Genomic DNA, 17329 nt, shown 5'->3' with positions numbered 1-17329 from the left:
CCTGGAGACTTCATTCTTGGAAGAGAAGATGCAACTTCATCTCAGACTCCAGTGGAATTTGAGTATGAATCAAATGAAACGAACTGTTTTAGTCACTTAAGATTTAGAATGACTTGCTTCTCTGAAAAATATAGCTCCTTATCTCTACCTAGTTGGTTATGTTGTTAGCATAAGCCATGCCTACCTCCTGGGAACTCACGCTGACTGACACCTGAAGACTGTAGCTAAATGATCTAATACACCAAAAAAAATCAATCCATTCAAATCACAACTTTAACATGTTGTCTTTATTCCTGGGGATCCCAGCAGGACTTCCTGGAGGTAGCACTGGCTCTTTTGCTCAACTTGAGCTTTGCTCAGGTTATAATTAATTTTGCTTACATGGAAATGTTATTCTGTAGAGTAGAAAGGCCAAAATTTTAAAAAATAAAACAAAACCATACCACCCACAGATAGCTGTTGCCTTGCTATGTCCACCGATCCTAAACTACCATATCATAATCTTTACCCAATTCTAATCAAATTGCTACAATGAAAGACTCAACTTAACCTAGCTTCAAAATATCATAAATATCTCAATGTTGAACTCACACTGACATGCTACGAAGACTCTGTGAAGGTAGTGCTCTCCCTTACTATGGTAACCTCTTATTTGTGGGAGCCAGCATTCAACAATCTTAGAGGCCATAAGGGAGACCCAGTCAAAACTGACCTTCCCACCAAAGCCCAAGACCCTTGATTTGACAACAGCAAGCTCCTCTGAGGCCCCTTGAGCCTCCTGCTTTGGGGAATGGGAGTGTCATTAATCACTACGGTGAGGTAAGTCAGTCTCACATTGATTGATTTCTTTTCTTTGAGTTTCCCAATTGCCAAGTTTATTTTGTCTCTTAGGAGTAAAAAAACTTTTTTAAGACTCCTTTGATAATCAGATCAAATTTGAAAAAACTTTTATCCTTGGTAGAAACGTGTCTTATTACTGACAATATTATTATCTGTCTCTGTCTATCCTTGTCATTTTTTTTGCTATACCTCTATAAGGGGAAAATTTATACGGAAAAAGATGGGCATAGGCCCCAATAAATCTATTTTGAAAACTGGCCATGGGAATTGAGAGGTTCAGGTTTCTTCTCAAAGTGGTGTCCTTGGATAAACTTTGCCCTGCGCTCATCAACCTCTGAGAACTTCCCTTGTTCTTGTTTTGTTAGTGAGAGTCTGGCTATGGGAGAGCTCCTCTTCAAACCTTTCCATGCTCTGGAACTATACATATGTCAGTTTGTAGTTGGTTCAGCCATTAGGCTGGAGAGCCTGATGCATGAAGTGCCCAAGCAACACTTTGGATGGACTATTCATAGGTCCACAAGTCTGTCTTAGTCTAAGCCTAAATCCATGCCCCTTCCAAGACAGACTCCTACTTCTTATATGTATTTATGCTATAACCCAAATTTGTGCACTTATCCCTAATTCTGCCAAGGATAATGTAGAATAACAGTGGCCACTTTGGAGAATTTTGATATGAACAAAATTGTTTGAGAGGTGCTGTTGAACAAAAAAGAACAAAATTCCACACATGTAATGGGCTGGATTTTTTTATTGGTATGAGGAAATATCCCAAAGAATTTCAGGTTCCAAAACTGCTTCAAGAAATTCTTTGGCCAAAGCAAAATAAAAATGTGAAAAACTTAAAATAATGCCCCTTTTAGATCTTCCAAAACCACATCTTGAATCTAGTACATTTTGTCCTACTATTTCTCTTTCCCCATCTGATATTCCTCCATTTCCCTCTGCCCCATCTCTCCCTCTGCTGTACTCCCCTTTCCTTCTGGCTGGCTAGAAAATTCCAAAGCTTAGTTACCTCTTAAACTTCCTTCAGAACAGAAAAAAGCCCCTCATAGTTGATTTTAAACCTTGTTCTTCCTCTGAGTTGAGACATCAATGACTGTGCAAAGCCTAGAAAGGACAGGGTGAAATTTGCAGAGAAATTTAGAATATTTTAAAAAATATATAATCCAGGGCTTTCAGATCTATAACAATTAGTTCATATGTTAGTGGAAGCTTGAGATGCAAAAAATTCCATGGGAAAGGCAGAATGAGAAGAACTTGAGAGTGACTTAGAAGACCCTAATTGCATCGGAAACCAGGGGGGTTTAGAAAGGATATCGAAGTTGGGCAACTTGAAGGCTATTTCTAAAGTCTTTCCCCAGAAAGTAGACTGGGTTCTGATTCAATCTTACAGGCAAAGAAAGGATGAGAACATTGGAGACATCAGGGATAGGCTCTTTAACACCTTTAGATGGCACTCAGGAGTAGATCTTAAAGCAGATGTGACTCCTAATTCTCCTTTAGCTTTTTGTAAACAGTCTTAAGCCAAACAGGGGATTTAGTATGCAAGCAAAAACTAATATGAAAAATAATACCAATGCCATTCATCCAGCACCTTCCTGAATATTTTGAATATCCTAAAACAAAAATAAAATAAAATTCAGAAAAAATTGATGGCCTTACAGATAAAACTACTAGATGTTCCTACCAGGGTCAGTAAATTCCAAAAGAGGGGATCTCTTGAAAAAGACATGTATAGATACTATATATAAAAAGAACATGGAGAAAAAGACTATCTTGTTTTAGCTAAGAAGCTAAAGGAAGAAAAATGAAGTGAGTTAATTAAGGTGCTCTGAGGGGGAACCAAGTGCCCAATTTTTTGTTTTACCCTCAAATTCTCAGGGTGAAATTTCTCTGAAAATTAAAGGACAATCTTGCAAAATTTTTTTTATTGATGTAGGCATACAATAGCAACCTTAAACACTACCACTGTTACACAATCTCTCCTTTGGAGCAAAAAACTACTCATTGGTGGGTATCCCTAATAATTTTCTGATAGTTCCATGTCATTCATACTGTCACCCTCGGACATTTAACAGAGGAATGTTCATTCCTCCTCTGTGATCTTGCACCTGCTAACTTGATAGGCAAGGTATACTGTATAAATGGAATTGCTAGATTAAATATTCCCTTGATATTTTAGTTACCGGCATGGGAAAGCTTTTTAAAGTCCATACTCTGTCAGGAGTAAGAGATTTACTTCCTTGAGATAAATTCCCAAGTCTCTTACTTGAAATCCCTAACAACTTTTCTACTTGTAATGAGATTACAGCTAATTTGGATACTGATTTACTGGCACCTTTGTGTTTAAATCAAATCCAAATTGAAGATCAAGGAGATACCAGATCTCTTTCATTTTGTGAGCAAAAATTCAATGAATATAGGGAAGATTACTGGAGCTGAACCCATTAAGATTCAAATCAAGGGGCCGGCCCTGTGGCCGAGCAGTTAAGTTCACATGCTCTGCTTCGGTGGCCCAGTGTTTCACCAGTTTGGATCCTGGGCACGGACATGGCACCACTCATCAGGCGATGTTGAGGTGGCGTCCCACATGCCACAGCTAGAAGGACCCACAACTAAAATATACAACTATGTACTGGGGGGATTGGGGGAGAAAGATAGCAAAAAAAAAAAAAAAAAGATTCAAATCAAGCCATCTAAACCTCCATCCCAGAGTGCAAAACACTCTCTTGAACCAGAAGCTAAAACAGCACTAAAACTAATAGGTGAAGGTAAATAGAGAAATGATTCAACATATGTTGTACTAGTTCTTGTAACACTTCTATTCTTCCAATCAAAAGCCCAATGGGTGGGGATACGGATTTGTTCGGCACATCAGGTCCAGAATAGAATAGTCATTTCCCACTTCCATGTAGTACCAATCTCCAAACCTATTTTATCTTCAGTGCTCCTGAGGCTGTATGTTTGACAGTGCAGAGTTATGTTCTGTTTTCTTTAATGAACCTTTAGGTCAAATAGTCACTATTTGCTTGCCTTCTCCTAAGAAAATTAATAATATACCTGGACTGTTATGTTCTAGGGGTTTATTGAAATACTCTCCTATTTTTCACAAGTCCTCAACCAGGACCTGAAGGACTTTATATTTCCCTGTGATTCTACTCTTACTCAATATGTGGATAACTTTTTGTTGTGTTCTAAAGATGGAGTGAGCTCTAAGACTGATTTCATCTATCTCCTTACTATTTTAACTCACAAAGGTTTCCAAAGAGAAGTTACAATTTTATCTAAGTAAAGTTCATTACCTAGAAGATGATTTATCTCAAGGAAGTAAATCTCTTATTCCTGACAGAGTATGGACTTTAAAAAGCTTTCCTATGTCAGTAACTAAAATAATTAAAAGGGTTCCTGAGTCTCATTCACTATTGCAGGCAATGAGTTCCCAACTTTTCTGAAATTGCCATGCCAATATAAGATTTAACCAAGTCCTTAGAAACTGAACCTTTTTCCTGGGCACCAAACATGAACAGGCCTTTCGTGAGTTAAAATTAGCTCTTCAATAACTTCCTATCTAATTATCATAAAACTTCATCCCTAGAATATGATCCTTTGCCAGAGGCAAATCTGCCCAGATGGTAGAACTCTCTGAGCATACGGGAGCTTTCAGTAAGCTAGAGATAACAGGGTTAATATATGCACTGATGGTATATATGCTTTTGGGTTATTCTACGATTTTGAAATGCTTTGGAAACAAGGAGGCGGTCTTGACCTCAGCAGGAAGCTCAATTAAGAATTGTTAGTAATTTATATAACTTTTAAGTGCTCTAATCCTTCCTGAGGATGTTGCTTTATAAAAACAGGAGCTCAGACAAAAGGAGATCCTATGGAGGCTAAAGGAAATGCCTTGACTGATCATCATGGCAGACAGACAGCCCTCACTAAGATTATGGCCCATATAATATCCCAAGGGACCAAGTCTTTGGTTTAAAAGCAAAATAGAGTTCAAAGCCTCTATTATAGAATGCCAGGGAGTAGCTCCAGAGTTGGAAAAGAGGTACCAGGAGAAATATAGATGTAAACTGTACTATTGGCTATTTAGTAGAACTGAAACCTCAGAAAGCAATCTTGTAAAAATTTTACATGAAATTACCTATCAGTGGAAAAACAAATTTGCCACTGTACATAATTGGTGGGAAAGCTTTACCATATTTCATCTGTCACCAACATAATCCTGGTCAAACTATTGAGGTGGGACATGGAGAAGAGCTCAAACCTCAGAGCCCTCTTTAACACCTCCAAACGGATTTCATAAAACTACTCTCTGCAGTGGGTTTTGAGTACGTGTTGGTCATTGTCTGCTTAAACTTGGGATGGTTTGAAGTCTTTCCTTGACTGAGAGCTACAACTCTAACAATAGCAAAATTTTCTTGGTTTCATGTTCCCAACTCAGGGAATTCTGACATATCTCTAGTGATGGAGGCATCCATTTTACTGGGCCTATTACTAAAGAGTTTTATAAAGCCTTGCCACTTACTAAGAAACTTCACTGTTAATCTTACCCTCAAACTTTAGGAAAGGTAGACAGAACAAACATAGTTCTGAAAATCAAATTAGCTAAACTCTTAGGGACCTTGAACTTCCATGGCCTAAAGGATTGTTTTTAACGCCAATGAGATAAAATCCTTCTGGGGTTCATCAACTCTATCACACGAATTAGTAACCGGCCAGTCCACACATCTAGGAATATCACCTTTGATTCTAAATTCCACACTACTGCATGCAGACATGGCTAAATATTGCAAGGGATTATTCATGCTATATACTAAATCTTATAAGGTATGAGCAGCATTTCCTCAACACCCTTCCAAATAACCCCTGCATGACCTAAAACCCAAAGACATGGTCTTTTGGAGATGACATCAGAGAAAAACGGCTCTGGAACCCCACTGGAAAGGACCTTATCAAGAACTGTTAACAATGAGCACAGCAGGATAACTCCAAAGGTTTGATCCTCGGATTCATGGCTCTCAAAGAGGCATAATCCATTCCTTAATTTATGGAAGATCTTAAGCTGAGGAGTTTTTAGGAAGCTTCTAGAAGCAGAGAATCCTCTGAAAGAGACATCTTCCTCTTAAGACCTTTGACTATATGAGATGCAGAGAGCTTCTAGCCAAGATCCATAGAACAAGATGGCTGATTGCCCCCCTTAAACTGCACTCTTTTGTTCCTTACTTTTGCTGTTATTTTCCTCTCTTTTCCCTCTGGTTTAAGGCTTCTTTGAACTGTTATCTATATTGCCATATTCTTAATATTGCTCTTTACATCCTTAATCGTTCATTAGTATGCGTCTAATATCTGTCTATTATTTACTTGTGAACTAGCTAAGGCATATAACCAAACGGGTTTTGCACACATTTTTCTTTGGTAGCCACCCAGATTCCTTTGTTTCTATGTCTTTGTAATGAATCCATTGGTTTCCTGGGTAACTGGACTCAACTATTATGTGACTTTTCAGATGACAAACTACATAGTAGGCCATGAAATGAGATGAAAATTCTAAACCCCCTCTTAGGTCATATTTAGAAGAGAAAGTTCCTGTCTCCATCAAAACAATACTCAGGGATTTTTTTTGGTGGGAACTAGCTTTTGTAACCAAAGTTTAACAGAAATAGAACTTGTAAGAGAACTAGGACACAGTGATGTATTATTTGGAGGCTGTCCCAGTTTCATACATCCTACAAGTAAGATACATTATTTCTCTTCTGTTTTAGATCTACTAACTGATCTCAATACTTCAAATTTTATTGTTTGGTACCAAATTATTTTTGACGAGTGGCTCCAAATGTTATAACATGTGATAAGCACACAGGGGTATTTTGGCCAAAAATACATCATTGGATGTCCCCCAGTGATTGGCATTGGATTTGTGGTACAAAAGCCTGCTGGCTACTACCTGCAAACTGGACAGGAACTTATTATCTTGATAACATCATCCAGAGTCCATTTTAGCCCATCAGTTTCTTTTCTAAGAAAAAAAAGATAGGGAGTTGGCCTAGTGGCGTAGTGGTTAAGTTCAAGTGCTCTGCTTTGGCGGCCCAAGGATGCTGGGCACGGACCTACGCACCGTTTGTCAAGCTATGCTGTGGAAGGCATCCCTCATATAAAATAGAGGAAGATGGGCATGGATGTTAGCTCAGGGCCAATCTTCCTCAGCAAAAAGAGGAAGATTGGTGGCGTCTGTTAACTCAGGGTTAATCTTTCTCAAAAAGAAAAAAGGATAGATTATTTAATTTTTTAAAAAGTAGGAAAAGTGAGCCTTGATTTAAGAATGAAAATGCTAATTGCTCAAGGAAAACTCTGGATTTCTTACTTCCTTAATTAAACTTCTTTACTTTGAGCTTTACAAGAGGCCCAGAAAGTAGGGAGTTGCTATATGCCATGATTCAGAGAATAGGAGGCAAGTTAGATAATGCCACCAAGGCTAAAGGACTCCTCACTTGAAAGTTTAATGAAATTATAATGGCAGTGACTCAACCACTTTAGATACAATGTTAGCCTGTCAAGGTATAACTTGAGCTGCTTTTGGGTGAGAATACTGCTCTTACATGCCTGTAGACTTCTCTTAGATCACTGTGCACTACTAAAAAGATCCAGGAAGCAAACAAAAAAGTCAGAAAATTAGGTAATTTGGCTAATAACCATATATCTTATTCTGAATGTTCCTCAGATTGAGAATGAGATCCATTCTCCTGGGTTAATTTTGTTTTCATTTTTTTCCCCAGTTTTACTAAGACATAATTGACATAGAGCACTGGTTGAGTTTAAGGTGTACAGCGTAACTTCACTTTCATATACTGTGAAATACTTACCACAGTAAGTTTAGTTAACATCCATCACTTCACACAGATGCAAAAAAAAATTTCTTTTTCCTTGTGACAAGTACTCTTAGGATCTATTTTCTTTACTTTCAAATATATACCATACAGCAGTGTTAACTATCGTCATCATGTTGTACATCACATCCCCAGTACTTAGTTATTTTATATCAGAAAGTTTGTACCTTTTGACTACCTTCATCCAGTTGCCCCATGCCACACCCCTTGCCTCTGGTCACTACAAATCTGATCTCTTTTTCTAAGACTTTAGTTGTTTTTGATTCTACATAAAAGTGAGATCACACAGGATTTATCTTCCTCTGTCTGACTAACTTCACTTAACATAATGCCTTCAAGGTCCATCCATGTTGCTGTAAATGGCAGGATTTCCTTCTTTTTAATGGCTGAATAATATTCCACCATGTTGTATATCACAACTTCATTATTCATTCATCCGTCAACGGACACTTAGGTTCTTTCCATGTCTTGGCTATTCTAAATAATGCTTCTATGAATAAGAAAGTGCAGATATCTCTTCAACGTAGTGTTTTTGTTTCCTTTGGATATATTCCCAGAAGTAGAACTGCTGGATCATACGGCAGTTCTATTTTTAAGGAACCTCCATACTGTTTTCCATAGTGGCTATATCAATTTAGAATCCCACCAACAGCGCACCAGGGTCCCCTCTTTTCCACATCCTCACTACCATTTGTTATCTCTTGTCTTTTTTTTTTTTTTAAAGATTTTATTTTTCCTTTTTCTCCCCAAAACCCCTCAGTACATAACTGTACATTTTCAGTTGTGGGTCCTTCTAGTTGTGGCATGCGGGATGTCGCCTCAGCATGGCTTGATGAGTGGTACCATGTCTGTGCCCAGGATCCGAATTGGTGAGACCCTGGGCTGCCGAAGCGGAGTGTCAAATGCTTGTTCTGTGTCTATTGAGATGATCATATGATTTTTTCTTTCATTCTATTAATGTGATGCATCACATTTATTTATTTGCATATATTGAAACATCCTTGCATCCCAGGGATAAATTCCATTTGATCATGGTGAATGATCCTTTTAATGTGTTGCTGAATTCAGTTTACTAGTATATTTTTGAGAACTTTTCATCTACACTCATCAAGGATATTGGCCCTTGATAGTGTCCTTTCTTGTAGCATCCTTTTCTGGCTTTTGTATCAGGGTAATGCTGTCCTTGTAAAATGAGTTTGGGAGTGTTCTCTCCTCTTCAATTTTTTGGAAGAATCTGAGAAGGACAGGTTTTAATTCTTCATCAAATATTTGGTAAAATTTACCAGTGAAACGATCTGGTCCTAGCTTTTTTTCATTGGAAGATTTTTGATTACTGATTCAATCTCCTTATTAGTAATTGGTCTGTTCAGATTTTCTATTTCTCCCTGATTCAGTCTTAGTAGGTTGTATGCTTCTAAGAATTTTTCCATTTCTTCTAGGTTGTCCAGTTTGGTGGCATATAGTTGTTCTTGGCTTAATTTTGGACATTCTTGGCTCCTGGCTGAGAAAAGGACTGCAAACTCTGATCATAATCCTTCTCACATTCTTGTTGCAGGGTTCAGATGTGTGATCTCCACAGTCCTAAATGCTACTATACAGCCAAAGTCGTATAAAATTGTTCAATAAATGATCATCCAACAACAACAAACACAGAAAAACTTGACACTTAGGAAGATTGAAACAACTTCTCTAGATAGTTGTTATACTATTATGATTCCTTAAGTAGGGGTGAAGGTCTGGATCGATCAAGTGATCACATTTTTAGACGCTAATGGTCTATCTTTAAGTTCAGGCTGAAGACTCCACAAAGGGAACCCTGATACCTGAAACCATCTGTAACTACACAGCTTACTGTCTTCATTAGTATAACATTACTATTCTACTGTCATTTTCACCATAACTTTACTATTCCAGAAAACTTTTCCCTGGAAGATAAAAGTTGTAAATAACTTTATTGTTCATTCCAGAAACTTCTTAAATAGAAAGTATCAAAAGAAAGTTTATTTACCAGGACTCTCAGAACCCCTTGCCTTGCTGTGTCTATGATTCCTAAATGATTGTATCATGATCCTTATTTAATTCTAATCAAGCCCCCACATTAAAATATCTGCTTTAAATCAAAGTTCAAAATCTCATAAATATCCTGAGTTTGCTCTTTCCTTTCTGAGACTCTGACTCTGACTCTGACACAAGACTGTTGAAGTGGCATTCTTCCTTACCATATGGTGAGAATAAGCTCAGTTTTATTATCAACAGGTTGTTTTGATAATATTTTTGAGGAGCCAAAGGAGAGTTACCTCTTATTTGGACAAAGTTACCAATTCTAGATAAGCTCTATTAAGTTCTAACTCTTCTCCTTTCTCTAGGATCCACTGCTTTTTGTTTTTGTGGGGTTTTTTTGGTGAGGAAGATTGGTCATGAACTAACATCTGTTGCCAATCTTCTTTTTGCTTGAGGAAAACTGTCCCTGAGCTAAATCCATGTCCATCTTCCTCTATTTTATGTGGGATGCTACTACAATGTGGCTTGACGAGTGGTGCTAGGTCCACGCCTGGGATCTGAACTTGCAAACGCTGGACTGCCAAAGCAGACTGCACGAACTTAACAATTATGCCACTGGATGGGCCCCCCATTGATCTTTTGTTTTGACACATTTTAATATATGCTGGAAAAGAAGTTGATTACAGCTTTCAAAACATTCTGGAAATGTTTTCCTTGAGGACAGTTAATTCAGTAAATAAATGAAAAATGATTAAAGTAGAAGTAGTAGTAGGGGTATACAAGAATGATTAGTCACCCTGCCTGGGGGGGGGAACTAAGAGGAGGTGTCACAGAGGAGATCACACTTGAACTGAGTCTTGAAGGATAAGTAAGAGTTTTCTAGGAAAACAGGGGAATGGATATTTTATGCAGTAGAGGAAAGGGTCCAAAGGAATAGAGGCAGGACACAGAATTGAGAGAATGGGGAACTGCTAATAGGGTCTATATGACTGCCATAGAGTAGTACATGGCAAAGGAAGCAAAAAAGAGAGATAAAAGCAGACTAAATAAGCAATGAGATATTGAAGTTAAGAAGTTCAGAGGTAGAACAGCTCATGGTGATGAAAGACTTCTGGGTGTGGCTATGGGTACGAGTATGAGTTACTAAAGTGGTGTTGAGAGGAAAGACCTTAAACCTACAGAAGTCACAGAACTATGAGGCTATGATGTTGGATGGGCTTTCTACACAGATCTAAGTGGCTATATGGACTACCTACATGACTAATTCATCCTAAGAAAACTTGATCAGAAAACCTGGACCATAATGATGTCCATCCAAAGTGATTACTAGCCAACAAGCCAGTGAGAGCATAACTGAAACAAAAGACAGTCCAAACAACACAAAGATTCATGACAGAGGTGAAAAAGGGTTCAAAGAAATCTCTTCTCAGTAAGAAATTATTTTTGTTCCTAATTACCCTAATTACTGTTAATGATCCATCATCATCTCAGGATCAACAATAAATGGAAATCATACAGTAATCGTCAAAAAATTTCATTTTTAAAGTTCATTTATCTCTATTGTTTTATTTTAGTGAATATTTAATCTTCATTCCCCTGACTCTCAGGTTTCTCAACCATAGGTCTCAGTAAGGGATTATAGGACCTTACATCTCTTATAATTGAAAAGCCTCCCTCAGACTCACGTTTGTCAGATGTTGTAGAAACTCACAAAACTATACAAATTAAACATGCCTGTATGCATTTTGTTTTATATAACTATAATATAAAGGTCCTGGGCAAAGAAGTGCAGTATGCTTGTCTCTCATCTCAAGGGTTTCAAGCGAAGGGAACATAGTCACAATACCAAATGGGAAAATTTTACATTAAAGAACATAAAATAAAACACGAACTTTTACCAATTTGACATTCTCCAGTTACTTTTTTGATTGTTAAATAATACAGACATCCTACTGGAAATATAAATCATCCCATTTACTAACATTGCCAGTGGTGTAAGTATCCAATAGACCCATTTCAGTATGGTCCATGTGTACTACTTCTCTTGATAAAGATCAGGAAGAAGATAGGAAGATATCATTAATATTAAGCGACATAGAACAATATTAAAATAATTAGCACTTACACAGCATTTTTCTCTTAGAATCCCAAAGCTTTTAAGCCACAACCTTCAATGTCACATCGTTTCAAGGATACAGGTAAACTATTTTTAGTTCCTTTTTATAAGATAGGAAAATGAATAATACCGAAAGATAAATGACTACCAAGATAAGGCTATTAGTTATCAAACAAAAAAAATAAAATTAAGTTTTCTTCATCCTTGGTTCAGGGCACTATATTCTAAAACATGCTGCCTGTGAAGATGAGATCTTTCAGGAACTAATATTCACAAAATGATTATGATGTACCCTCTTAGGAGTCACTTATTTATTTTTAGTTAGATTCCTTTAGTGGATTTATATTATTATTATTTTCAGTTAGTCTCTTTTCAAAAACTTTTGGCAGTGGGGCAATTAAAGAGGGTTCTCATCTTAGGGTCATAGAAGAGCTCATTACCACCCTAGCTAGGAGCGCTATCCAAGTTCTGCTCTCAGCTTGCAAAAACAATTGGAATAAGGGAAATGTTCATTACTATATTGATACTAATATTTTAAGAAGGTGAAAGCCCTAATATTCATATTCTTGATATCAACTTTCCCCATTCCTCTTCCTCATTCTTACACCAAAATGTCATTTTTAGTGCTCCTTCCTGTTGAACCACAAGCTCTAATTCAGTAGTCTATCTGAAATGATGACAAACTTACTGGCTCTGAGAATGTTCTCCTTGCTGCTGCACCTGGACTGGACCTGCAGAGAGAGCATAAAGTCAGTAACTTAGGGCTTATAACATGGATAGCCAGATATGTATGCATATTTAATGGGCAAGCTCCTGAGGTCTAGGAGCAAAGGCTTTGTATATCTCTATCATAACATGTTAGTAAAAACATGTTGAATTTGTTCTCTACATTTTTAATTTATTCTTTCCTTACTTTAAAGAAAGAAATGACTTCTGGAAAAAATTAGGGGTACAGTACTATAAATGGGATAGAGGTAAAACCAAAGGCAATTTTTTATTGATGTGTATCTGAAATTAGTATGTGGAAAAAAATTCAAGTTACCACATTTTCAGTTGTGAATACAGACTCTTAATCTTAAGGCACAGTGCATGTCTCTTGACAAGAATAATAATGCAATTCAAGTAATAAAGTTGTAAGGAAATATTCCATTGTAGTAATTTTAGTTATATATGCTAACGAAAGGAAGATAGAGAAATCTTCATATACAATATTTATGTGTGATTCTAATGACCTTTGTTATTTATTCAAATATTTTGGGTCAAAGTAGAACTTCTTTGAAATGTTACAAAACTGGTGAATTCAAGGGCCACGTTGGATGGCATTAACACTCATCAATTTCAGAGGAAACTGTATTTAAACTCCACACCTCTTCTTCCCACTCCCCAGCAGCTTGCCCCAAATGGATCTATAGACAACAAATTAATTTCTATCGCTTAACACAATCTACTATTGTAATGAAACAACTTATGAAAGGAATGTTGCAAACTTAGGGTGGGTTATGGTTGTCCTTCCCTGAAAAAAACAATTGTTAATGTTTAAAGAAACAACAATAAAAAAATCACAAACATACACATAAGAAAAACACACACACACACACACCAAAAAAAGAAAAAAAAAGGGAAAAATAATTTCAGATGCTAAAGTTATTCTCTTTTGGCCCAGATTGTTTAATTAGTTTTAAATACACTAAGAATGAAGAAGCTAATCTGAAAGAGATATTCTTATATTCTTTTACTTGGAGGTTTTATTAAAGAACAATTCTGGACCAAATGAGAAAGAAATTAATGACTATTTAAAGAAAACAAAACAGGGAGGAAGACACGAGAGTGAGGAAAAGAAAAAGAGAGAGAGGTTTGAGGGAGTAAATCTAGACAATAAAAAAGAAAGTATGGGCTTATAGAAGGGACAATATGTAAATGCAAAATGTTCTGCTATTTCTTATTCAAAATTCATACCAAGAGCATAAGAATGACTAATGCACTTGCTGCAAAATAAACAAGCAAGTTGGCATACCATGGAATGAAAATAAGTGTAACTATACCACTATAACCTTAAAGGAGAAAAGAAACAAACACTAATAGACAAATTAATAGACAAGCTTAATAAAAGAGAGAACTACGTTTTAAAAAGTGACTCAAAGAACACAAGAGAAAGCTAAAAGAGTGAGAGAAAAATCTGGGAGAGAGAAGGAAAAGAAAGGGGAAAATGTTGAAAGACAAAAACAGAGTTCAAAGAAGTCAAATGGAAGTCAAGAAAGTCTTCAACAAGATGTAGAAACAGAAGGAGCCCAAACCCATAGCGCAAAGCAACGTTTGCGAATGGAAAGCAGCTCCTTTGATCAGTAATAGTTACTCTTAAGTCGTAGCCTCTATTCCTCCAGAGTTCATCTTTAAGCCCTTCCAATCTAGAGTGGAGCTAGTGTATAGATAGAAACAAGAGATTTACAGTGAACAGAGCAGTTCAGATGAGTAGTTCAACTTGTCTCATCAAATGTTGCAACAGATTTATATGTCTAAATGGAAACAGCGGTGAAGAACTAGCTGGCTTAACCAAAAAAACCAAACCAAACGAAAACAATAAAAAACCACCCTCTCCCTTCCTCAGGTGGCTTGAAAAATTAACAAAAACTTCATTCATAGCATGAATTTTAATAAAGAAATCCAAGTCTTGCTTTGTGGCACCTCAGTTTAGAACTATATGTTTCAAACAGTTTCAGAAGAGAAATCTGGATGATGAAAACAATTCAATTCCCTAAATCTGAATACCTAGGTTAATGAATTGCCAACAGCAGTATAACCAATGTTTTCTCATTTACATTACCATTGGTTATTTGATCCAGATTTGAGAGAAATCACTTTTAAAATCAATGATTACATGAACTTCTTTACTTTAGTGATCTCGAGTATATATAAAAAAAATTAAGGAAAATAATTTAAACATTTAAAAAATATTTACGCTTGTAGTAGATGCCCCTTTCTCTTGCATCATTAAACTGGTCATCTTTATAATATTTACTTAATTTTTTAAAATCCCAATATGAAGATTTTACCTAACTCACAATGGGATTTACTTGAAAGAATAAAGTTGAGAAACAAATATTATTCTTGTTTGAATACATATGGACTATAAAGAAAGTAACACAGGTCTATCTCAAAGTTTACGGTTTGTTGCTCTTTTTTCTTTATCTTACCCTGTCTTTTCACTCAATGGGAAAAAAAAGACAGTCTGAAAAACGAAATAAAACCGAGATTTTGGCCTAATACCAAATCTGTCAGAGATTAAAAATGAAAGGTATGGTTATCAGGTTGTCTTTTACTTTATTCTATTGGATTATGTTATTTTACTACAACTAACATGTGATTTTATGGTGTTGACAATTCCCCTTTCAAGTGGCATAAAAACTAAAATAATGTGTAGAAATAGTATATTACATTAAAGTCAAAGGAAGAAATGAAAAACACAAGAGACTTAGTGAAAATATAGGTATTCATTTACTAATCAAGACTGCTTTCAGACATCAAATAATTCATTTAATTCATTTCAACATTTGTTTACACATATAATATAATTTTTGCTGAAGATCACATTGTCCATTAAGAAATCTTAAGCCATGAAACAGAAAACAAAAGGAGGGGAGAGCACGTAATAAATGGTAAGAAAAAAAGTGAAATGCTTTAAACAAAGCTGAGAAAATTTTAACAAACAACCACAATCTTTAGATACAGTTAGAGAAGTGACTTACCTTATGCTTAGGTCATAACAAGAATAGCACAGTGTTTAAAGTCAGCTCTTCATTATGGGAGGTACAATTGAAAGCCATAGGTTATAATAACACGAATTGCTACACAGAAATGAAGACTTTTTCAGCCCAACATGAAAAGCTAACTCTTATGGGAAAACATTTCAACTTATGTTTAATAACATAAAGAACAATTGAGGGTGTAAACATCAAAACACATGAATCTCACACCAATAAGAGACAGCCCAATTTCTTAGGAACGCAGAAGATTTAATCTGTGACCATAATCTGTGACACATAAGGGAAGGCACATCACTCTAACACTGAAAGATGCATGCATAATGTATAACCATCCACTGATAATCCCCCTCCCCAACCCCTATCCCAAGTGTACACGCACAAGCCCACTGAGATACAGGGAAAGAATGTCGTGCCAAGCTGTTATGAAGAAAGCAGGACACACGGAAGCGCAGCAGTGGTCATGTGATTTGAGAGGTGTTCGTCCCTTAAACCATCCCATCACCATGCTTATTTTAAAGAAGCCAGGAAAAGACCCCCTCAATGCTGCAGTAGCTACGAGCCCCCAGCTTGAAGCTAGTGTGTGGAATTTTGATCACCGTTCCCTGCGATGTCAGGGGCTCTCCAGTGGAAGCCAGATGTATAACACCAGTTAGTAGGGGTACAAATATGTGAATAACAAACATCCTTTCCCTTCTGCATCTCACAGAAGTGAGGGAGGAGAGAAACAAATAAAATAAAACCCATGTTAACAATAGGTTCATAACAATATAAAGATGTAAAAATATTAAAATGGAAATTACATCTGACTACAGGTTAATACCACTCAAGTTTCATAAAAACTGCCTCTATTTTGCTGCTCACCAGGCTAATTTGTATTCTTTTTCTTTGTAAATACTTGGAATAAATCTATACAATATGGCTCATAGTGAAAAATGAGCAGTTGGTCAGACGGGGTCAAACTCAAGAAAAAAGAAGTAATCCTCTTTGATAGACATTAAGTAAGCTCACTCTTTCCATTTTTAGCATGCTTTTACTGGCCAGCAGTCACATTTTAAATTAGAAATTAAGCTTCTGTATATCTTCTTACTTACATAATCTGAGATATTCTATGGCAATGGTTTGGAAAGACCTAATTTAAATTTAAATATTTTTACATTTTAAAAAGCAAACAACAAAAAAGACTACCTATTTAGAAATTGTTACTAAGTTTCCTATATACTTTTCTCTACTGTCAATAAAACTTAACATGGGCTTTTCCTGTCAATAATATGGTCATATCAGCTCATTAGAAAAATTTCAACTTTGCTTTCTTATTACTGATGATAGTAGTTAACTTCATCTATTTTTTATATGATATGAATTTTGATTCATGTGTGGCATGCAATTTAGTTAGCAGATTTTTAATTCTTCAAAGATCATTTATTATATTACCATTTTTTCTCCCTTTTTATATGCCAGAATATCTTGACCTTCCCTTTAGCATGTCTTTAATATTTTTGGCTCTGGGCGCTCCTTTAATCTGTTTCCTCATGGGGAAAAGAAAGACTATTATGGGGCTTAATGGAAATAACACATGTATCAGCGATTTTAAGGTATCAGGGTGGAAACAAGTAGTTATGATCAGTGGAGCCACCGACAGTTGTGAAATGACTCTGTAATTATACATCCTCCTCACTGTAACTTCCTCATGAGCTCAAAATGGAGGGAAATTCTTGTTTTTG

General features: G+C 36.3%; 1 protein-coding gene across 4 annotated transcripts in view; it reads right to left on the bottom strand.

The window, feature by feature from the left end:
* LOC124230929 (gephyrin) overlaps positions 1 to 17329 on the bottom strand; it is a 575937-nt gene that overhangs the window by 138390 nt on the left and 420218 nt on the right. For all 4 annotated transcript variants that reach the window (XM_046647482.1, XM_046647483.1, XM_046647484.1 and 1 more), the window contains one exon: positions 12536 to 12578. In XM_046647482.1, the coding sequence (XP_046503438.1) occupies positions 12536 to 12578 (43 nt within the window). The remainder of the gene's footprint in view (positions 1 to 12535; positions 12579 to 17329) is intronic.

Source organism: Equus quagga, chromosome 20 (assembly GCF_021613505.1).
Source record: "Equus quagga isolate Etosha38 chromosome 20, UCLA_HA_Equagga_1.0, whole genome shotgun sequence".
In the NCBI taxonomy this organism is placed as follows: domain Eukaryota; kingdom Metazoa; phylum Chordata; class Mammalia; order Perissodactyla; family Equidae; genus Equus; species Equus quagga.
The sequence above is the reverse complement of the archived record's forward strand: the minus strand, read 5'-3'. Positions and strand labels throughout refer to the sequence as shown.